Genomic DNA, 23,557 nt, shown 5'->3' on the forward strand with positions numbered 1-23,557 from the left:
TAAAAGTACTATTGCATTGTCAGGTACACAGGTAAAAATGTTAGACCTTTAATTCTTTATTAAAGAACCTCCTGTTACTAGTTTTCACTGCCAGATAGCTGAATGTGAAGACTTCAAAAAATTAAATGTATTATCTATTCTTTCTCCAGCAAATTAAATGAAGATCTGCAAATCTATGTCTACCAAAGAAGAAAAATGTATTTTCACCTTCACAAAGAGCTGTGGCACATTTAAAAACACCTGGTTTAATTTTGGTATACTACTTGGTAGTTAAGAAATTGATCATGTATGTTTGAAAAACACGAGGATGAAATAAGTTATCTGTATATATAGTCTCTTAGGGAAGAGATCAATACAGAAGTTTCATAAAATATACATTAAGGTTGGTGAGGGATATCTAGGAGAGATGGGGAGGGAGAAGCTGGCTTTCATTGCTTGGCATCAAGTCTGTTCATGTTTATATGAATAATAAGTATCAGACAAAACCTATACTTGATATTCTCCCATGAGGTATACAGCAAAAGCTGTATTAAAATTTTGTAGCTAAGACATGAGTTTGAGGTGGTATCATTAAGCCTTTCAAAATAGAAGTCATCAAATTCAATTATAATTTAGCATACTTAAATTGTGACCTCCATACTTCATAATGAAAATTACTTATTCATAAAAGAATGTACTTAAATTCATTGCAATCTTGTGTATAAAATAACCAAAGTAGCTGGGAATAAACTTTTTCCCATTCTATTTTGACTCTAATTTCATTACAGTATAGCAAGCTTTTCTACGTGATGTAATTATATGCCCTTTGGAGAACAACCATGTGCATGCATATCATACCTGTGCACACAGGTATGCTGTGGAAGAAAAACACCCGCGTTTTTACATTTAGTCTTTTGTTGCCCTTTGGATTTACGGTAGACTTCTTAAAAGAGGAATCCATACCCAATGACTTGACTCCCCTACTCCTTCCACCCCCATTTTGCAATGGGAAAAAAAATAGAATTTGTTGCTACAATGATGAAGTGTCCCTGGACTGGCGAACTATGTGTATGCAAATCATTCCTATTTGAACTACAGGCACAAATGGCTTGAAGTCAGGAAAATGTCTATAAAGGGCCAGAGAATAAACATTTCAGACTCTGAGCTACATATGGTCTCTGTCAACAGCCCTCGCCAGCCTTTAAAAATGTTAACAACATTATTAGCTCTCAGGCTGTAATAAAAGGAGGTCATAGGCTGAATTTGGCTAACAGGCCATAGTGGTTTTTTTGAAGTTTGAAGGCTCAAGATGGAGCCACTCCTGCCCAGGTGCCATGTCAGCAAACCAAAACTTAAATAAGCTGCATGTCCCTGTAAATGGTCTGCTTGACCAGAAACACAGTACAGCCAGTTGGCCAGACACCAAGCCAAATGTGGCTCTCTACTCACCTCCTTATTCATTATCCTCCTGTCTTCAGCTTCCCTTTGCAGTATTTTGGGCCCCTGCAAGTGGAGAGTGCCTGCTTCAAGTGTCAAAGTTTGTTTGGATTGCCTAAATCGTCTTTTGACGGGGAGGATGGAATCCCAAGCTGACTTCCAATGGCCTGTGGGACAAGATGCATAGGCAAAGAGCCCACTGAACCCTTGACATTGTTTTTCTCATCATAACCAAGGGCAAGCCACTTAGGGATTTGAGCTCTGACCCCTTGTACACAGTTCTGATCCAAACAAACTTTATGTAAGGGGAAAAAGAAATGTGTGTGTGTATACTTATTTCCCAGAAAAGTTCCAAGACAGCTTATATTGGGAACCCACAATGGGTGGCAGCAGTTAGGGAATACATAAAGAGAACGCCACAGCAAAAAGTGTGGGGAGACTTGGAAAATAAGAAATTACAACTGTTTGAACTAATGGCACATCATCATCTAAGTAGCACAAGTCATACTATTAAAAGTCATTAGGGCGACTGCTGCTTTTATAAAGAAATCTTCTCATTTAAAGATTAAATAGATCAATTGCTAAGGGGAATCTTGAATCCAAAGATGTAAAACTGGTAAGCGTGGATCAAACACTTGAAAGATTTTAGAGTGCTTCCACCTAAACCTAAGACTCATGTGCTAAGATGGTCATGGACTGGGTTAGATTGACACTGGGCCACCTGACAACCTCAAGAAAAATTCTGTGCAACAAAGTACACTGTAAAATACCACCAGATCCCCAGCCTAGCAGAGTACATCCCTCTTAAGGAGTAATTTGGTTCCCAAAGACCCAAGGCTTATTACCTAAGACTCCTTGAGATCCTTGAGTTTCAAAAAACTGAGCAGTCCGCCTTCTGGCACACCTACTTATTCTGTCATAATAATTGTGGTCCTGGAAACTGCAGACATCTACAGAAATGGCAAAAATCTAAGACAACCTAGCATTGCAATGGCCATCATCAGGGACATTCCAGTTAGACACACTATTTATTTAAGAACCACCTGTGAAAATGTTCCCAAATCAACCAGCATGGGATATATTTTAATTGCTATGCAGAAGACTCCAAAATGCTGCAAAATTCCACAACAGCTTCATTGAAAGATTCAACGCTAAAGGCTATTGAAAAATCTGAGAAAACAAGACAAATGTGGCTCCAACAACTATTTTTCTTTACCTGAATACTGTCTCCTAATCCTAACTGAACTGCCTTTCCACTTTGAAGAGACAAGACCAAAAACATTGATCAAGTTGGTTTTAAAACTGCAACAGCTCCAAGGCCAGATAACTAAGATAATAAAACCCCCTCCTCCTGAACTTGAATACCCCCTTATCTGTTCTCAAAGGCGGAGCCTTCCAGGGTGAATGGGACTCTGAGGGATTTTCTGATAAACTCTTAACAGTTATTCCCTTAAACAGCCAAGGGGAAACTAAAACAAATGGAAAACCTTGTAAAATCCTAGTAGGCCAGAATTTACACTCTTTACTGTAACTTCTGCTCACTGGAATCTGTAGATCGGGATCCTGGGAAAACCCACATAAGCTAGCCAAAAGTGAGAATTCTTACCAAGGTCAGCTCTTGCTGGTCCCTGGAGTTTCTGGTCCAGAGAGAAATTTCACGTCCTTCCCTTTCCAAATGAAGACTCTGGTTTGGGGAACTCATTGGTTATTGATCCTTTCTCTCCCAGGAATAGCTATTGCCTTCTTGTGTCCTGAGAACTGGCTGGCCTTTCTGCCTGCTGACACCTGGGGGTTGTTTGTTCTTGTGTATGGAGGCAGTTCAACTATCAGGCCACAAAATATGGTTGGACAGAAATGTGGGTTGCATCCCATTTGCAGCTTACCAGCTGTTGCCAGCTTCTCCAGAAACTGTCCAAGTACTTCTTTCTTTTGGCTCTCTTTGGGAGTGACTCTGTATCTAGGGAGGGTAGTAGCTCTTGGTGTTTGTTCAGTACAGCCAGGAACAGTCACTGTCCAGTCTGAAATTTGGTGTTGGGTGGACGGTCCCCTTGGTATCTTTCAGGTTGTAATCCTGTAATCCAATCCTATTTCCTGTTTCACAAATTGAGTCTCTAAGACCAGAAAGAGTTCACCTATCCTTTTTACTAATCAGAACCTCTCCCCTATCTCACAAGGTTTGTGAAAGTGAAAAGTGAAAATCGCTCAGTCATGTCTGATCCTTAGTCCATGGAATTCTCCAGGCCAGAATACTGGAGTGGGTAGCCTTTCTCTTCTCCAGGGGATCTTCCCCACCCAGGATTGAACCCAGGTCTCCCGCATTGCAGACGGATTCTTTACCAGCTGAGCCTCTAGGGACGCCCCAAGACTTGTAGGTACTGTAAAAATGCAGGCTCCAGGTAACATCTTTCTTGGAGGAAGCTGCATTCTTTGTTGATGCCTGTGAGATGTTTGAGTGTCTTTGCTAGGAACTGAGGTTTGTCTCTTTGGAATGCAAACTTCAGGGAGGAAATTTTTTACAAAAAAAAAAAAGGGGGGTGGGCAGTATTTGGAAACTAGGCAAATGAAAAAAATCTTAAGTCTTCTTCACAAATACTAGTAAAAAAGTTTAAACTATCTGTGCAAGTAACCTTAATTCATTCCATCTGCCAGAAACACAATTTGGATCCAACTGTTTTTATGAACTAGTGAGTTTTGAATGATCATACCCATCTCGTGGCTAAAATTGTAAAACAAGCTGTAAGATCAGTATGTCACAGATGTTTGACTTTGTTCTTCTGGATGGTGTGGCCAAAATTTGTGAAGAGCTCCATTAAACTGACTTAAAGACAAATAGAAGTTTATATAAATCAAGTAAACGCTCAGAAATATAGAAACTAAGCCAAATATTTTTCAAGTTCATGTGATCTAGGATAATCTTTGGTTAAAAAAAAGTAGTTTAAGTCTTGTCAGTTTAATTAAAATAGACACGTCTTTAAATGGCTTCCCTCGTAGCTCAGTTGGTAAAGAATCTGCCTGCAATGCATAAGACCTGGGTTCTATTTCCTGGGTTGGGAAGATCCCCTGGAGAAGGAAATGGCAACCCACTCCAGTATTCTTGCCTGGAGATTCCCATGCACAGAGGAGCCTGGCAGGCTACAGTTAGTGGACATGCAAGAGTCAGACATGACTTAGTGACTAACTACCAGGCTTACTAAAAGTCAAATAAGTTCATGTTATTTCTTTTACAGAATTTGTCAGAAATTAGATGAAGATAATAGCAGTTTAAAGTCTCATGAAATTTTCATGAGTAATCCAAACATAATTGTTAACAAACATGAATAAGTTTATAAAGGAGCTTTTCAAAAATAATCATGTTTTATGGTATATCTACTTAAAAATTGTTTCCAAAATATTTTTGGTACTTGAAACCTTAAAGTCATACTAAGATTAAATGATGGATATTTATTGAATCATTTCCAAGTAAGAGAAAATTCTGAAATATTAATTACTGAGCATAGACTTACTTTTACAGAAAAACCAAAAGATATTTGGAACATGTTTTGTGTCATGCTGAAAAATTTCCTGCGAGGAAGAATATACTTCCAGAAATTATTGCAAAAGCATTATCAGATAAGAAGTGATATTTAATTCTGTTAGGTTATTTGTGCAGGCATGTTATTAATATGTTATCAAGAAATTATATTAAATTTCCGATAATCTGACATTCTAGTACAATGGTATCAGTCATAATTCCAGTTATTATCTTAAAATGTTAGATATCTATTTGTAGCTCATAGAAATAACCACATTTTCTTGTCAGTTCCATAACTGAACTCGTCAGCTCTCTTTAGTATTTTAAAGTCTTGTCATTTATATAGACAGTTGTTATTTTACTGATTCTTTTACAAAAATGAGATTCATGCAAAGTACCCTATCAAGTACTCTTGACCACCGACACTGCTGTTAAAGTGTCAAAGTTTTTGTCCTTATTTTACAACTGTGTAAACATGGAAGACCTCAAAAACTGAGGAGGAGGAGAAGTAGCCCACATCAAGGCAGACTGCTTTCTCCCAAGAGTGCTATTACTCATATACCTCAGGCCATTTCAAATTGAACATAATCCAACTTCCAACCATTAGATCTGTGGTGATGCTGGTGATCCTGTAGTTAGTTATTTTTGCCCATGATAAACTTCCCCCCTGTTTTCCAATGCCTCAGTGTCTTTGGAACAAGCTCACTGGATAAATACTTCTGGAGAAGTATAGACCAATTATATGAAACAAATAAATAGACCAACTGGCTTTAAGAAGTATCCCTCACATCCATATTTCTTGACTTATTTGATTCTAGTTAGTTTTGGACATGGAAACCCTGGTTCAGGAGTACTTTCCAAACCATGGGTATTATTTTGATGCTAATAATCTTTGCCTCCCTACTAGGCTGTGTACTCACTAAAGTGGGTACACAGCGTGTGGGGTAGCCACTGACCAGCTAACGACTCTCTGACCAAAACGACCAAAGAGAACAGAACAGAACCAGTTCCAAGAATACAAGCCTGATAGCTCTTCTGAACATTACACTAAGACCCAAAGTGGAAACAGTAACTGAAAATCATACTAGGACTGATATTTTTAATTGAAACTCTCAACTGGTCAAGAGAATGATCCAAAGGTGGTACCAGGCCTATTCTAGGCCCAACATCAAGCCACTTCTGGTGAGGGTGCTACGTACACAAACCAAAACTTAATAACTTTCATTTCCCAGTACATGCTCTACTTGACCAGACATGCCATATATCCAGTCAGCCAATCACCAAATGCCAAGCAATTTCTGGACTCTGTACTAGTTTTCTGGTTCTTTACCCCATAAAACTTCCTGCCTTCCATCCCATTTTGTTGTTCTCGGAACCACTGCCTTCTTCATGAAGTGTTGAATAAAAGTTTGTTTGGATTACCTAAATTGTCATCTTTAATACTTTTAAATAGTTTGTAGACCTTAGTCTAGTTACCAGAAAATTTTAGGCCAAAATATTTTTGATGCAAATATGTCTTGGCTACACATGTAGGGTTAGCCAAATAACCCTTAGTGGTTCAGTGGTTAAGACTCCACCTGCCAATGCAGGGAACGTGGGTTTGATCCCTGGTTGGGGAAGATTCCACAACTAGGGCAATTAAGCCCGCACGCCACAATTTGAGAGCCTGTGCATCATGACTAAGACCTGAGGCAACCAAAAAAAAAAAGAAAAACAACCCATGACAAACCGTAACTCAAAACCCTAACTCTGACCTTAGCAGTAAATACTACTTAAAGAATAGCAGTGACTGAAAACCACTGACAAAACTGATACTTAAGCACCTTCCTAAGGCTTTCAGGAACTTTCAATGTGGCAGTATCCAAGCTTAAGATACTTCACAATGTTGTCTAGAACTGTCTAATACTCAAGCTTCCTAGAAGACATTAGTCTATAGCAAACCCTATCAACATAATTTTAATTCAAATACTGAATTTCAGAAATCTTTTATAAACTGATAAATATTGCTTACCTTAATTGTTTCAGGCACTAGTAGAAATGGAAGTCAACAAACGTCAAGTCATTTATTTGTAAAAACTTTTTTGGATTGGTTTCACAGTCCATTAAGACAGTATTAGTTGAGGTATTAACAATAGTAACATAACTCTAGTCTCTGTACAAGCATATTTTGCTTTATGCAATAAAAGGTTGAATGTCTGGATCTATAGTTTTATGTATAGAAGAGAATTTGATTTTTTAAAATCTCTTCAAAGCACAGTTTACAGTGGCCAAAAAATCCTCCTGTAATATGAATGTCAATGCCTTTATTTGGGACTTATTATATCTTGAGCTTTCTTAACATACACCCTCAGCAGTAAATGCTTTCAATGACTAGAGAACCAGCATCATTGCCAAAGCATGGCCCTTAATGGCTCACTGACACCCTCCTCTTCCTTCCTATTTGCCAAATTAATTTTTTGCTTATCTTTTAAGGTTGGTGAAATCCCTGTGTTAGAGTTTTGTTTTTGTTTGTTTAAAAGTCTTCCTATTATTTATGGACTAGCAGCTATGGTCCACAGGGCTGCAAAGAGTTGGATATGACTGAAGTGACTTAGCATGCACAGCTTGTCCCTAAATGGACTGATTTTATAGAGGAATATACAAGGGACACAAAGGAGACCCACACTAGTTAATGTTCTACTGAATGACAAACAGTGATTTTTCCATTAAAAAGTCCTTGTTGTGGTAAAATACTCACAGTAAAAATTCATCAAAGCTGATTTTTATTCAAATCAAAGCACCAGTTGACTCTCCCAAATTAAAAACAACAACAAAGACTACTGCCTCAGATATCCTTCACAATAAGCAAAACCTTCATGGGGAGAGAAACTGTGATCTGATTGGTTAGCATTATTCTCTTTCAAGAATATGAGCCATCAGGATGTGAATTTTAGTTAATTCACATCCAAGATGAAGGGATAATATACACATAGACATGAATTCTTAACTTACATGATATTATAAAAAATTTTTAAAAATATGTGCATGGTTATTTTAAAGGAGGGTTTCTAAAGATTCCCTGGAGAAGGGAAAGGCTACCCACTCCAGTATTCTGGCCTGGAGAATTCCATGGACTGTATAATCCATGGGGTTGCAAAGAGTTGGACACGATTGAGCGACTTTCACTTTCTATTTCAACAAGCAATTAGATGGTTGAACTCATGGTTATGTCCATAATTTTAATGGCCAATCAGATCACTCAATTTCTCTCATTCATAACAGATACAGATGAAAAGAAAATAAGTACATCTTCTATTTAAATTTAAAAACCTTTTGCTCCCGTGAAGCAACCTACTGCTGGGATTCACGTTCATCTGTAGATCAAAAGGAGTTAGCTCCTCCTTTCATTGTCTAACTAGTCTCTCCATGTAAACTAAATTTAAAAGTTTAAGCAGTGTTAACAGCAAGAGAAAACTGAAATGCAAATTCATATACTCACCCTTTGTGAATTCTTTTTGGAAGCAGTCCTAAATTGTGTTATGTCTACACTACTGTGTAGTACTAAAATGTGGAGCCAATTCTTTAGCTTGGAAAAGAAAGTAAAGCTACCAAAAGAGGACATTTTCCTTCTAGGACCTTCCAATTTCCTACCCTTCAATTCAGAAAAGAAAAGCAGGGCCTGTTAATTCAAAGGGCAAGATAACTGTATTGCCAGATAGTATTTGGAATTTAATACTGGAGAAGGAAATGGCAGCCCATTCTAGTATTCTTGCCTGGAGAATCCCATGGACAGAGGAGCCTGGTGGGCTACAGTCCACGGGGTCGCCAAGAGTCAGACAGGACTTCACTTTCACTATCATGGTATGCATTATCCTTGTAAGTCACTGACTGTGTATTGGGTTTTCTTATTGATGGGAAAGAACAGATGCTTGGCACCTGGGAAAACTTTTGATGAGCTGGACTGAGTCAGTTTTAAGTGCCACATGGCCTGTTCATCGTACGATCCCCCTTCAGCATTGGGAGTCCTGCAGATATGACATGAGGCTCTTGGTTCTAAATCTAGAGGGCAATCTCCAGGAGTTTTTGACCAGAGGTAAAAACTGGAGTTTTCAAAGTTTAGGTCAAGGTTGCTTGAGTTGCACTGACCTTTTGAAAGGAATGCTCTCCAAGTGGGCATGAGGTATAGTCAGGCTCTTCTGATAGCTTATTTCTATTATAATTTAAGGACTACTTTGCTGGGATCTGCTGGGATCCTCCTGGACACATACGTCAGAGGACTTTAAAGACTATTAAGAAAATGCTATTTGGAGAGAGAAACTCTTCTAATATATGTGGTTGTCAAGTGCCTCTCATTCAACTATGTATGTGTGTGTATATATAAAGGTGAAAGAAAAATATAGTTTTAAAAGATTCATATGGCACTGAATATAACAGTGAAAATTCTGGGTACATTAGTAGACATTCTGGCTCAGATGCATTTAGGAAATTATAAATTTTCACTCTTAAGTGCTACTTCCCTTTTTGATCATCCTTAAAATTTATCTGCAGTGCCTCCCTTTTAACTAAGGAGACAAATGTGGAAGAAGAAAATGTCCTAAGTATTCTAACATAAAAACAATAAACAGATTAGCAAAAGCTCCATGGCTGCTGTGTTAAAGACGCTGGAGCAAAAGAAGACAATCAAGTGGTAAATGCACTATTACCAAAATCTGTTCGTCTTTGGAGAATAAATGCCAAATACATACTCAAAACCATACAACAACAACAACTTCCCTGAAACACGTGTTTGGAAAAGTGAATTACGGTTTCTTAACCTTTAATACATAATTGACTTATGGACTAAACTGAAGTCTACACAAAGTGAGATGCTCTTGCCAATAAATAATCAGTATTTTCTCATTTTATCTTCAGCAGTACCTGAAAACCCAATGACTTAGCCACAAGGCATTTTCAAATTATCCATTTGAAGAAATAATGCCATGTGGATAAAAGTAAGTCCTCTAGGTTTAATTCATGGGACCTGACACCATCCAAAGGATAAAATTCTGTCAAGTCAGATGTATTTTTATTCTTCTGGCCTAAGAGGAAAATATCCTCAGCCAACTGATGTTTAATAAATAAAGGTTTACTTCGGCAAACTAAAAAATTTCATGTATTCTGTCAAACGTTAGATTAGGAAATGGCACAACAATTTTCTTCTATCTTAATCTAGTTACCTTCCTTGATACTGAACAACAAGTAAAAGGAATACATGAAAGTCAATTAAACTAGCCAAGGCTGACCCAGGAAGAATATGCTTGCCCTCAGAAGGTAGGTTTTCTATATCTCTCCATCAAGAGAATGAAAATGAAGCCCAGATTAAGTCAGAAAGAATCAATTTGAGGTTCTGATTCTGAAAAATAGATGCTTTAGAAAAAATTTAAATTTCACTATAATTCCCTCTAACTGTCTGCTTCTAAATTCCACAAAAGACTTTCATTCCAATTTATAAAGACAGAAGAAAACCACAAAAACTGGTCCCTTTCAGGGGAATTTGTATTTAATGCCCCAAAGGGTATAAGTTGAAGAATCTTTACATCAAATATGGCACACACTGCTGTATTTCATATTCTGGATGGCTCCACTAAAAGCCATACTGCAGACAATGAGTCTTGTTATAAAAGGGTCATCTGCACAGTTAAAATGCAAACACCAGTCCACACACAGACACACAGCAAAACCAAACAAGTACACTTACTTCCTTCCCTGGTGGAAGAAGGAGAGGTTTTAGAAACGTATGAAAAATGGTCTTGAAAACCTGCTATATCAAACACCTCTATAGATAAGAAAAAAAAAAAAAAATCAAACATTTGTTTTCTTTTCTTTAATACAGTTGCCATTTTACATGATATGCTATTAGGCACCTTCTTAAACAGCATCTAGTCTACTTTCTTGGTGCACCAGTGGGCATTCTAGGATAGAACTCATTACCACTGACATTCATGGAGTACTGTACTTACATGCAGTACACCTAACTCATGTTGGTCCATAATTGAGTAGTGGTATATTCTAAAAATGGATTAATGCACACATCCAGACCACATTAAATTTTCAACTTAGAGTTCATACAAAGTCCTTTCTATAGTAGCTGTCACTCGGGACTGCAGTTTGAAATCCAGGAAGTGGGAAGAATGTCTTTTTATTTTGTTGTTGATGCTTCTTTCTTCCTTTCTCCTTCCTTCCTCCCTCTTTTCCTTTCTTTCTTAATAAGGTTAAAAGAAATGGGTTATTAAGGAAATTAGAGTCTAGTAAACATTGAAAACTTAAGATGGTCACAAACTCTTCTTGGTAATGATGTTAAATTAATGGCAAAATGTATTTAGAAAACAAACAAAAATCTAAAAACCAGCACAGGCAAGTGTGCTTATTTAAGCAACTGGCGTTCCTCTATGCTCTTGAGGCGTTTCTTCCGGGGCTGTACAAAGTCATCATCTGAGTCATCACTAAATTTATTATCTTCTGAGTCATTCCTGAATTCTAGTTTAGGAAACCTTTTTTCTGGATAAAGATTCTTCAGAAGTTCTTCAAAATAGCTTTCAAGTTTTATACCAGCATTGGCTACTTCTGAATCAGGCTGTTGAAAAAAATATGAATTAAAGAAATGTTTAGTCAATAAAAGTAGATTTCTTATATTTTGCTCCCTTTTACCTCAAGATTATGAATATCAGTGGATTGTTTCAAAAGAAATGTTTACTTAAAGCTTTGATGTAAAGTAAATAATAGCCCAGGGCAAGAAAAAGTCTAGAGAAGAGCAGATAAGAAGTAAATAAAGGCATTGACTCATCTAGATTACCAGAAAGATATGAAAGAGATGCTGTAATCAGAATCCAGTAACAGGTGTTTTTTAGAACAAACATGAGTAACTGATCCAAAGGACAAACTATCATCAAAAAGCTTTAAGTTTGATAGATGTTTAGATGATAAAGTTTTTGAGAAAACTCTTAAGAAATATTTAAACCACATTCTTAATATTTCAATATCACAAAGACTAAAGTCTGGAAATGCTATATTTCAAGAAATAAAGGTGAGAATGACAAAGAATGCTTCTAGGTTAGATAAAAAATATTTTCTAAACTGTTTTTAAGTTGTCAACAGTAATTTGCATTTCCACTCACCATATAATAAACCTTTGACTATACATGTGGATAACGTTTTCCTAATGACCTCTCTTCATTCCTTGACATAGACTCGAACTTTTGAAAATTTATGCTACCAGAGATAGATATCTTCATCTCCTCCTTTGTTGGTAAGGTGTTTGGTTTAACATTACTTTCACATTGCTATTTCCACCCCCTTCTCACCTCATTGAATTCAGCACAGTTTTGAAAGATCAATCTAAAATCAGCTACAAAATCTTCAGGCTTTGTATACATGCAATAATCTTCTTGTAGTCTTTTCTTGATGGTTGACAAGTCCATTGGATTTTTAATTATTTTGTAATAATCAGGCACCTTTCAAAAGAAATGTGATGCTATAATAAATAAATTCTACCTGGTCCCATATAAATTCTATAAGAAGTAGTACATAATTCAGATCATCCTTACTGCTTTTCTCAGTTCTATTTTGTCACTGATAAGGAAATATATTCAGCAAAATTTGCAAGCACCTACATGTTTCCAGACATCAGTAAATGTTTTGTGTCACTTTTATCAAAAATTTTCATCAGTTATTTTTAATGAAAAAAACCTACTACATTTCCCCTCTTACTATTCTCCTTTTTTCATTATTAAACAAAAAGGCAATCATTAGAAGAAGTATTACTTCTAGTAAGATTTGACATGTTTTTTGCTGCATATGTTATAGCAAGTGGGCTCTGAATCTGGGTTTGAACCGCAGTTCTGCTACTCAATAACACTCTCCTGGGTAAGATACTGGGTTCAGTCATTTCACCGAACCTGTTTCTTCAAGTTTCAAACAGAAATAATTCTACCATTCTCATAGGATTTTGTAAAGACGAAATAAGATAATATATATTCAGTTCAGTTCAGTTCAGTCGCTCAGTTGTGTCCAACTCTTTGCGACCCCATGAATTGCAGCACACCAGGCCTCCCTGTCCATCACCAACTCCTGGAGTTCACTCAGACTCACGTCCATCGAGTCAGTGATGCCATCCAGCCATCTCATCTTCTGTCGTAAATGAATAACATGCAAAACAGGCATGCAAAATAACATGCAAAATATATATTAAGGGGGCCTATTTTGCTGTTGCTGTTATTCATGCCAAATGTAACAGTAGGCCAACAGTAGAAAAAGCACCAAATTCTAGGTCACATTTTTAAGTGAATTAACTTTTTATTGGCATATTTTTGCCCTGCTTCTTTTGGGCACAAAGGGCTTTCCACCCCAAAGACTATAGTGGACCCCCGAACTGTGCAGGTACACTTATACACAGATTTTTTTTCCATGAAATTCATACAGCAATACGACAAAATCGGTGATTGATTGATGCTGTAGATACAGAAGGCTGACTGTAAAGTCACATAAAGACTCCACTGTGCAGAAAGTTGGTGCCCTCAACCTCTGTGTTGTTCTAAGAGTCAACTGCATTTCTTTTTCCGATCTTAACTTCTCAAAACTTGTTTACAAGGAAAGAAGTTCATTGCTTCTCTGCTCAGTGTTACTTGGCTAGTTTTCTTTTCTAATGTTGCATTCATTTAAAAAAATTTTTAACAAATCTATTAGCTTTTTAAAGGAAATTCAGACATCAGAGAATAGAACACATTTTGAGTAGCAGGTCCAACACCTTACAATAACGAACTAAGTGAAAGTGAAACTGAAGGTTGCACAGTCCTATCTGACTCTTTGCAACCCCGTGGACTATACAGTCCATGGGATTCTCCAGCCAGAATACTGGAGTGGGTAGCCTTTCTCTTCTCCAGGGGATCTTCCCAACTCAGGGACTGAACCCAGATCACGCACAATGCAGGTGGATTCTTTACCAGCTGAGCCACTAGGGAAGCCCATAATGCACTAAAGTCACATCAAACTTGAAATATGAAGCTTTTGAAGTCAATGGTAAGCATACACACACCTCCTCCTCTATTGTTAATGTCTACTTCTTAAGATATACCCATTTGAATGCAGAGTTCCAAAGAATAGCAAGGAGAGATAAGAAAGCCTTCCTCAGTGATCAATGCAAAGAAATAGAGGAAAACAATAGAATGGGAAAGACTAGAGATCTCTTCAAGAAAATGAGAGACCAAGGGAACATTTCATGCAAAGATGGGCTCGATAAAGGACAGAAATAGTATGGACCTAACAGAAGCAGAAGATATTAAGAAGAGGTGGCAAGAATACACAGAAGAACTGTACAAAAAAGATCTTCATGACCCAGATAATCACGATGGTGTGATCACTCACCTAGAGCCAGACATCCTGGAATGTGAAGTCAAATGGGCCTTAGGAAGCATCACTATGAACAAAGGTAGTGCAGGTGATGGAATTCCAGTTGAGCTATTTCAAATCCTGAAAGATGATGCTGTGAAAGTGCTGCACTCATATGTCAGCAAATTTGGAAAACTCAGCAGTGGCCACAGGACTAGAAGAGGTCAGTTTTCATTCTAATCCCTAAGAAAGGCAATGCCAAAGAATGCTCAAACTAATCGCACAATTGTACTTATCTCATATGCCAGTAAAGTAACGCTCAAAATTCTCCAAGTCAGGCTTCAGCAATACGTGAACTGTGAACTTCCAGATGTTCAAGCTGGATTTAGAAAAGGCAGAGGAACCAGAGATGAAATTGCTGACATCTGCTGGATCATCGAAAAAGCAAGAGAATTCCAGAAACACATCTATTTCTGCTTTATTGACTATGCCAAAGCCTTTGACTGTGTGGATCACAATAAACTGTGGAAAATTCTGAAAGAGATGGGAATACCAGACCACCTGACCTGCCTCTTGAGAAACCTGTATGCAGGTCAGGAAGCAACAGTTAGAACTGGACATGGAACAACAGACTGGTTCCAAATACGAAAAGAAGTAAGTCAGAGCTGTATATTGTCACCCTGCAGAGTACATCATGGGAAATGCTGGGCTGAAGGAAGCACAGGCTGGAATCAAGATGGGGAGAAATATCAGTCACCTCAGATATGCAGATGACACCACCCTTATGGCAGAAAGTGAAGAAGAACTAAAGAGCCTCTTGATGAAAGTGAAAGAGGAGAGTGAAAAAGTTGGCTTAAAGCTCAACATTCAGAAAACGAAGATCATGGTATCCGGTCCCGTCACTTCATGGCAAATAGATGGAGAAACAGTTGAAATAGTGGCTGCCTTTGTTTTTGGGGGCTCCAAAATCACTGCAGATGTTTTTTGCAGCCATGAAATTAAAAGACGCTTATTCCTTGGAAGGAAAGTTATGACCAAACTAGACAGCATAATAAAGCAGAGACATTACTTTGCCAACAATGGTCCGTCTAGTCAAGGTTATGGTTTTTCCAGTAGTTATGTATGGATGTGAGAGTTGGACTATAAGAAAAGCTGAGCGCTGAAGAATTGATGCTTTTGAACTGTGGTGTTGGAGAAGACTCTTGAGAGTCCCTTGGACTGCAAGGAGATCCAACCAGTCCATCCTAAAGGAGATCAGTCCTGGGTGTTTATTGGAAGGACTAATGCTAAAGCTGAAACTCCAACACTTTGGCCACCTGATACGAAGAGCTGGCTCATTTGAAAAGACCCTGATGCTGTGAAAGATTGAGGGCAGGAGGAGAAGGGACGACAGAGCATGAGATGGTTGGATGGCATCACCGACTCAATGGACATGGGTTTGGGTAGACTCCGGCAGTTGGTTATGGACAGGGTGGCTTGGCGTTGCTGCGGTCTGTGGGGCTGCAAAGAGTCAGACATGACCTAGCGACTGAACTGAACTTATTACTTGAAGTCTGCACCTATAAATCAAAATGTGTACAGAGATGGGGGGTGGGCATGGGGTGTCTTTACCTGAAATGAAAAGTTTCTTTCCCAATAGCTTTAGGATATATATACCTAAAACTCCTGAGAGAAACAATTGATTTAAATCATCCCAGAGAATAGTAAGTAAAATGCATGAAAGAAAGAATACATGAAAAAAGAACAGAAGTTTTTGAGCAGTTAACATACAATGTAGTCAAGATTAAAGCATTCAGTATGTATTAACAGGGCTTCCAAGGTGGCTCAGTGGTAAAGCATCTGCCTGCCAATACAGGGGATGCGTGCTTGATCCCTCGGTTGGGACGATCTCCTGGAGAAGGAAATGGCAAGCCACTCCAGTATTCTTGTTGGAGGAATCCCATGGGCAAAAGAGCAAGGGGAGTGACTAAACAACAACAATGCAGTAAGTTTTAAGATTTTGATTAATGTAAGAAATTTACTGTTGAAAAATGGTACAGAAACTAGATTCTCATAAATCAAGTTTCAGAAAAACCATCCCACTGTACAAAAATGCATTTTAATACTTTAAAGCACCATTAATACTTACGGTCAGAGGAACTGGGTCTTGAAAAGCCAGGCTCATTTCATGGCAGTAAAGAAATAAAAGTAGGCGTTCACACTTCTAAGCATAAATAAATAAATAAAAAATAATGAAGTCACAACTAAATTTTTAGTAGCAATATTAATAGATCTAAAAGTACCAGAATGGAAATTAAAACCAGATGAATACAAAAAACAGTGATACTTAGAGCTTTGATGTCCTTTCCAATCATTTGCTACAGTGTACTGTTTGACATTTTGGGATGCATGTAACATATGAGAGCAGTCTTTACAGAAATAAAAACAGTATCACTAGAAAACTATCTGAAGTTTTTATTTCCACTTATCTGCAATTTTTATACTGAATTACTCACAGTCAATAAAATGACTCATAATCAATAAAAAACACCCAGGTGTTAAGCGATCCAGGTGGATCTCTATCCATGGGCTGTTGGGTCCTAAGGCCCCTCTCTGAATGCAGATGTTTTTGTCATGCACTCTGCTATTTCTCTGCTTACAAGTCTACCCCAGTAACCACCGTGTCTCAGTGGTAGTGCATATTTCAGCCCTCTCTTGCACAACAACTTTCATACTGATTGTTCTACTTAATAAATTAGCAAAGGAGCTTCTTTAGTAATAAATAAGGTTAAATACATTAGCTGGCTTTAAGGTATAAATCCAGTACCACTGGGTGAAAGAATGAGTTATTTCCAGGAAGAGTAAATAGAAAAACCCATCTTTTTGCTGCCAATTCTGAACAAATTCCAAGGAAGAAAACATATTTGTAGTAGAAAATAAAACTGAAATTTATTAAAGGTAGGCTAAATTGAAAAGTCCAGACCACATAAAGGATATACAGTCTACCGTGTTCAATTACCGTATTTTAAGCTTCTAGGAAATGTATATATAGCATCGCTATTTTACTTCATTAAAAAAGTTATAGTCTGCCATTATTTAAGATTCTTGTATTCTGTGGAAGTACTAAGTTGACGATACACTTCTTTGATGACGGCACAGCTGCATTACAATGATGGGACGTCTAACCAAAACAACTAAGTTTAACAATCTAGGCTGGAAACTTACCCTTTTATCTATTGGTGTTAGTTTGACAAAGCCTTCAGTTTTCCTTTTTTCTGAGTTGTGAACGGGAACATCACAATCATATTCAACTTCGGGTTTAGATAAGTCTCGGCAGAAAGTGCAGATCCACTCTCCACTGTTGGGGGAGGAAGTATCTGACTGAGTTCCTGCTGCATCACTCCTCTCCTCACTACCTCCCTTTCCCACCCTGCTCCGTGCCATCTGTAATGCAGAATTATTTATTTGGTGTAACTGTTAATCACTGAGGATTTACCACCTATCTCCTATGTACATGGCACCATGCTGAGAGCTTACCCACAGGAATACAGTTCATGGCCCTAAGGGGTGTGTTAGTCCAGTGAAGGGGGCATGAAATATACACACAAAAGAAAACAAATAAAACACACACATTAATCTATGCCTGATGTGAGGCACAAATGGCATTTCCCCCCAAATGATTAAGTTTGAAATTATACAATGGTTGTTCTCTATTATTATCATCTCATAAGGTCTAAGAATTTACTGAAGATATTTATAAATAATAAAACTCAAATGCCTGGCAAATAAGATGCACTAAATTATGACAGTTGTGCATAAGAATCATTGTTCTTCATGGTAATTCCCTTGTAATAATTTAAAGGGCCAGATGTTTTTTTCCTTGACATAACAGACTAGGTTTTTGAGAGATGAGAGAAGCAAAGGAAATGTGAGACAGGGTATGGAAAACCCTATGCTGAACATTTTGGCGTATAAATTTATGCCAAGTGGATTTCTATTTAAATTTTTATAAAGGTTTTGTGTTTAAAAAAAAAAAGGTTTTGTGTTACAGGATCTAATATCATTGCTGTTATTATTTATAGTGAAAAATGGTAAGCAAGGGAAGCAAGTGCCATCTTACCTTGGAAAATTTGCCAGAGTGGGCACGTGACAAGAGAGATGGAATACTTTGGGACACTTCTCACAGCACAGGAGTTCCCCTCCATTCTGACAAACTGCACACCAGTCCTCATTGGGGTCATCCTCTTTCCTCGTCTCCCCAGCATGAAGGGGTGACTTCTGGGAGGCATCTAGCCACTCAGACTTTCCATTTGAGGAGTTTTCCTGGTGAAGTCCAGGTTGATCTCCTGTGCTGTCAGGGGCATCTGATCTCAACACAGACTCCTCGGATGCAGAGCTCTGACTGCTATTTAGGAGCAGGGAGGTGAGTATGCTTCTTGGATAGTTGGTCTGCAATGGAAAGAGTTAACTATGTATATGGATTTCTTAAACTGCCATTCTTTATCAGCACTACTGCAATTTTGGATTGCAATTTGCTTACTCATGCTGCTAAGTCACTTCAGTTGTGTCCGACTCTGTGCAACCCCATAGACGGCAGCCTACCAGGCTCCCCCGTCCCTGGGATTTCCAGGCAAGAACACTGGAGTGGGTTGCCATTTCCTTCTCCGATGCATGAAAGTGAAAAGTGAAAGTGAAGTCGCTCAGTCGTGTCGGACCCTCAGCGACCCCATGGAGTGAGCACCTGGTTATTTCAAATGAGTCCATGAAACTGCAGGAGAGCAGACTGTTTACTGCTAACTGGCCCTAATGGTAAAGAACATGGACCTCAACTGAAAAACATCTTCCAAACAGAAGATCAGCAGCAGTAAGGGGGTGTGGATAAAAGGAAAAGGAAAAATCTTTTTGACGGCTTCAGAAGTGGCAGAATAGGTGGTTAATGTAGAAGTCAACCATGTGAACTGTAAATACATTTTACTGGAGACGTTAATTCAAATTATACGCAAACACAAAACATTCCTACTGTAGATTTTTTTTTTTATCATTCATAGAAAGGTATACTGCTTTAATTCTTATCGGTAATTTCACCTCTCCAAGTGCCATTAATAACATTAAAGTGAACCTAAATTCTATGCTGGAGCCTAGAATGGTGAAAATTTAAAATTATGAACTAAATCTATTATTTCCTTTAAATGTTAAAATAAATTCTTAAGTAATAAAATGCAGATTCAGTTAAGGGCGTGGTTATTCTAATATTCTTTGGAGGTAATTATTTTCAAATTATTTAGCTTTTTTCTATGCTAGTTAGTTCTATATTTCTAAAGAGTACGCTTATACTGTAATTTTCCAGATTTAAATTTTAAACATTTTCTATTTTATTACACATGTATATATTTTTTATACTATGCAAGATTAGATTTTTCCTTCCTGACTCTCCATATCCTCCTTATACTTAACACACCATTTATGCCATCTTCTTAACATAGTTTTATTAAGCACTGATTTCTTTTTAGTTGGCAGGGGCAAGTACAACTGTTATAAGCAGCATTTATTCTAACTGGTCAGTATCACTGCTGTACTAATATCCTGAAAAATCAATTTTTGGTCAAATGCATGTTCAGGTCATATTTTGATTATATTTAGTTCTTATTTAAATTTTTTATTTCGGTATTTATTTATATCATTACGACTATATACTGTTCATTGCATAACCACAGTATGTACTATGATCACTTCCTCTTTTGTCTAACTTTTTGTTTTTTACTATGAGTCAATAATTGTTGTTGGTCAGTTAAGTCATGTCCAACTCTATGAATGGCAGCACACCAGGGTTCCCTGACCTTCACTATCTCCCAGAGCTTGCTCAAACTCATTTCCATTGAGTTGGTGATGCCATCCTCTGTCATCCGCTTCTCTTCCTGCCCTTAATCTTTCCCAGCATCAGGGTCTTTTTCAATGAGTCAACTCTTTGCATCAAGTGGCCAAAGTACTGGAGCTTCAGCTTTAGCATCAGTCCTTCCAATGAATATTCAGGGTTGATTTCCTTTAGGATTGACTGGTTTGATCTCCTTGTGTCCAAGGGACTCTCAAGAATCTTCTCCAACACCACAGTACAAAAGCATCAATTCTTTGGCACTCAGCCTTCTTTGTGGTCCAACTCTCACATCCATACATAACTACTGGAAAAACCATAGCTTTGACTACACAGACCTTTTGTCAGTGAAGTGATGTCTCTGCTTTTTAATACACTGTCTAGGTTTGTTATAGCTTTAGTTTCAAGGAGCAACTGTCTTTTAATTTTGTGGTTGCAGTCACCGTCTGCAGTCATTTTGGAGCCTAAGAAAATAAAATCTGTCACTGTCAATTACCTTACTCTAAAATTTAATCCATTTGCTTCTTTTTCTAGATATCTATCTCTAAGTTATTCTCACAATCTCCAACAGGGTTATAAAATGCTTCTCAATACTGTCAAAATTTTTTTCTCCCTCTTCACACATCCCTGATGGAGTCTTCTGTCCCCCTACAGGGTATACAAGAGGAGCTGTTGAACTGGGGACTAACTATTCTTTTCTTTGCTTCTCTTCTGTGTTAGATTCTATTTCTGGAATTCTATGTCTTCCTCTTTCTGGGTTTACTTCATTTTCGATGAAGCATATTTTCAAATATCTCCCTCAGAATGAGTATATGGAATTAAATTTTTGAGACTCCGCATGCATGTCTAAAAATGTTTATTTCATCTTTATACATAATCATTTGAATGGGTACAGAATTCTCCCTACAAAATATCTTTCTTCACAATTTTGATATTTCTCTATTGGTTTCCAGCTTTGAGAGTCTGTGGAGAACTTGGTGATTTAAAATGTCTGATTCATTATGTAAGGTGTTTTTCTCCTCTGGAGGCTTTTAGAATCTGTTTAGAATACTGGCATTCTAAAATTGATGATGGTATATATGACTTGCATTTTTTTTCATTTACTTGTTCTGGTACTTGCTAGGCCCTTTCAACTCAGATGCTCATGCCCTTCAGTTGGGCTTCCCTGATAGCTCAGTTGGTAAAGAATCCGCCTGCAAGGCAGGAGACCCTGGTTCAATCCCTGGGTTGGGAAGATCCCCTGGAGAAGGGAACGGCTACCCACTCCAGTATTCTGGCCTGGAGAATCTCAGGTAGCAAAGAGTCGGACACGACTGAGCAGCTTTCACAAACAGTTGGACACGACTGAGTGACTTTCACCACTCACTAGTACTGCCCTTCAGTTATAGAAGTCTCCATGTAGTATGGCTTTGACAATTACCTTCCATGTAGTTTACTCCATTCTCTCTTTAAAATACCCAACCTCCTCATTTAATAAGCCTCTTGTTTTGATATACTGAGAGATTTCCTCAAAGTTTTCAACCTCTAAGTTGACTATTTTCCTGCCTTTAAATACAATAGCTTTTATTTCCTACAATTTATTTAAAAGTTCCTTTCATCTTATCCCTCAAGTAGGAGTAGTACTGCAATCATAATTACATTTTGAGCCCTGGATTCTTCATCTGATTCTTGTTTCACTATTACAACAGGAAAATCATAATTTTCAGGTGGTCCACTGTTTTCTTGTTTTATTCGAATTGGCTCCAACATGACCACTGGGACTTTGTGTGTAGAATCAGCTCCTGCTGGTTTGCTAGAAGAGCCAGAGCTAGAAATATAAGAAAAAAGGAAAGAAAACAAAATCTAAGAAAGCTATCTTAAGTATCTTAAAAAGAGGTACAACAATAGCTTTATGGGAATAATGCTGTATCTTCATGGCAGTGAAGATTTGCTATGTTATATCAGCAAAAATGATACATAACTGAAATGCATCTGTTGTATGCAAAATAGTTTCATTTATGTATAAAAAATGTTCTATGTGTTAACCTACCTAAATAGTTACATTATATACCTGGAAAGATACCTAAATACATTTAAATAAATCCTGAATTAAAACTGACTTCAATATTCTAAGGTTCTAAAATTAGGCAGCCAGATCTTAGAACTATCTTAGAAGTAGCATATTTTTTTTTAGTCTTTCCCATTTCCTTCTCTAGTCAGTGACAAAGAGAACTCTAGGCTCATATTAATGATTTACTGTCACAAAGAGTGAAGAGAATTAACTAGGGACATAATTCATTTGTATGAGAGAGTTAATTCTTAGGTAGGTTGATAAGAAGTCTGGGGTCCTGAGGAAAAGAAAAAGACAAAGTTTTTTTTTCTACATTCTTGCATCTTAGTCACAGAAAACTTTATTGTGTGTGGCAGAGTTTTATTACAGTATAAAAAGGGATAGAGAAAGCTTCTGATACAGACATCAGAAGGGTGAAGGACAGTGCCTCCTCACTAGTCTTAGCAAGGGAGCTGTATACTTTTTCAATTCAGTCAAGGTTGTAAAGATCTTACCAGAACCACTCCCACAATTTACATTTTAAGATGACAGAACTAGAACAGAATACTATACAAAAAAGATCTTAATAACCCAGATAACCAAGATGGTGTGATCACTCACCTAGAACTATTTTTTTTCTTTAAGCCCAGAGCTAATGACTACACAACAAAACAACTCATCTTGCTCAAGGGCATGTTTAAAGCGTCTGCCTGCAATGTGGGAGACCTGGGTTCGATCCCTGGGTTGGGAAGATCCCCTGGAGAAGGAAATGGCAACCCACTCCAGTATTCTTGCCTGGAGATCCCATGGACAGAGGAGCCTGGTGGGCTACAGTCCACGGGGTCACAAAGAGTCAGACACGACTGAGCGACTTCACTTTTACTGTACCAATAATTATATAACAACAGTGTATCCTACTGGAGGACATGTTTCTCCTTAAGAACCTTCTGATTAATCCTGTCATCTTGAAGTGTATGTTGTGGGAATGGGTCTGGTAAGATCTTTCTATTGTTAGTTCTAATCCCATTATCTTAAAATGTAAATTGTGGGAGTGGGTCTGGTAAGACTTTTACAACCTTGAGTCAGTCTTTTGATTGTCTCCCCTTCAGAGTATGTTTCCTCCATAGGATTAGGAAAGTAAGAATTGGGCTCACTATTGATGAGAAATTTACAAGCAGTATGAGTGGTGTGTAACTGAAGTTAAAATACAATTTCAACAACTGTAAATTAATTTGTTTTAAAGCAAATTCAATGCAAGGTATTTAGAAAAGTCAGAACACCAATTTTAGTATAAAATTATTTGTTTTCTCTAAGTTTTTATTTGTGCATGTCCCTATACAGTGCAGTGTTATACATCCATCATTTCTGCTTTTTCTTTGCTATTATGCTAAACTCAAATGTATTTTCTAAT

General features: G+C 37.6%; 2 protein-coding genes across 4 annotated transcripts in view; one reads left to right on the forward strand and one right to left on the reverse strand.

Moving 5' to 3' along the window:
* SVOPL (SVOP like) overlaps nt 1–23,557 on the forward strand; it is a 134,856-nt gene that overhangs the window by 96,653 nt on the left and 14,646 nt on the right. Inside the window, exon 16 of one of the 2 annotated variants that reach the window (XM_027538889.1) lies at nt 150–744. The exons of the other annotated variant lie outside the window; for it this stretch is intronic. Within the exon in view, the coding sequence (XP_027394690.1) occupies nt 150–161 (12 nt within the window). The 3' untranslated portion in view covers nt 162–744. Of the gene's footprint in view, nt 1–149; nt 745–23,557 lie in introns of those variants that run through there. 2 annotated transcript variants of the gene reach the window in all.
* TRIM24 (tripartite motif containing 24) overlaps nt 7,673–23,557 on the reverse strand; it is a 116,210-nt gene continuing 100,325 nt past the window's right edge. Inside the window, exons 14-19 of one of the 2 annotated variants that reach the window (XM_027538885.1) lie at nt 21,756–21,924; nt 18,369–18,697; nt 17,474–17,606; nt 16,398–16,472; nt 12,247–12,396; nt 7,673–11,519 (exon numbers count right to left, since the gene is read on the reverse strand). In XM_027538885.1, the coding sequence (XP_027394686.1) occupies nt 11,310–11,519; nt 12,247–12,396; nt 16,398–16,472; nt 17,474–17,606; nt 18,369–18,697; nt 21,756–21,924 (1,066 nt within the window). In that variant the 3' untranslated portion in view covers nt 7,673–11,309. The remainder of the gene's footprint in view (nt 11,520–12,246; nt 12,397–16,397; nt 16,473–17,473; nt 17,607–18,368; nt 18,698–21,755; nt 21,925–23,557) is intronic. The other variant, XM_027538886.1, reaches the window with a different exon arrangement.

This window comes from Bos indicus x Bos taurus, chromosome 4 (assembly GCF_003369695.1).
Source record: "Bos indicus x Bos taurus breed Angus x Brahman F1 hybrid chromosome 4, Bos_hybrid_MaternalHap_v2.0, whole genome shotgun sequence".
Classification (NCBI taxonomy): Eukaryota; Metazoa; Chordata; class Mammalia; order Artiodactyla; family Bovidae; genus Bos; species Bos indicus x Bos taurus.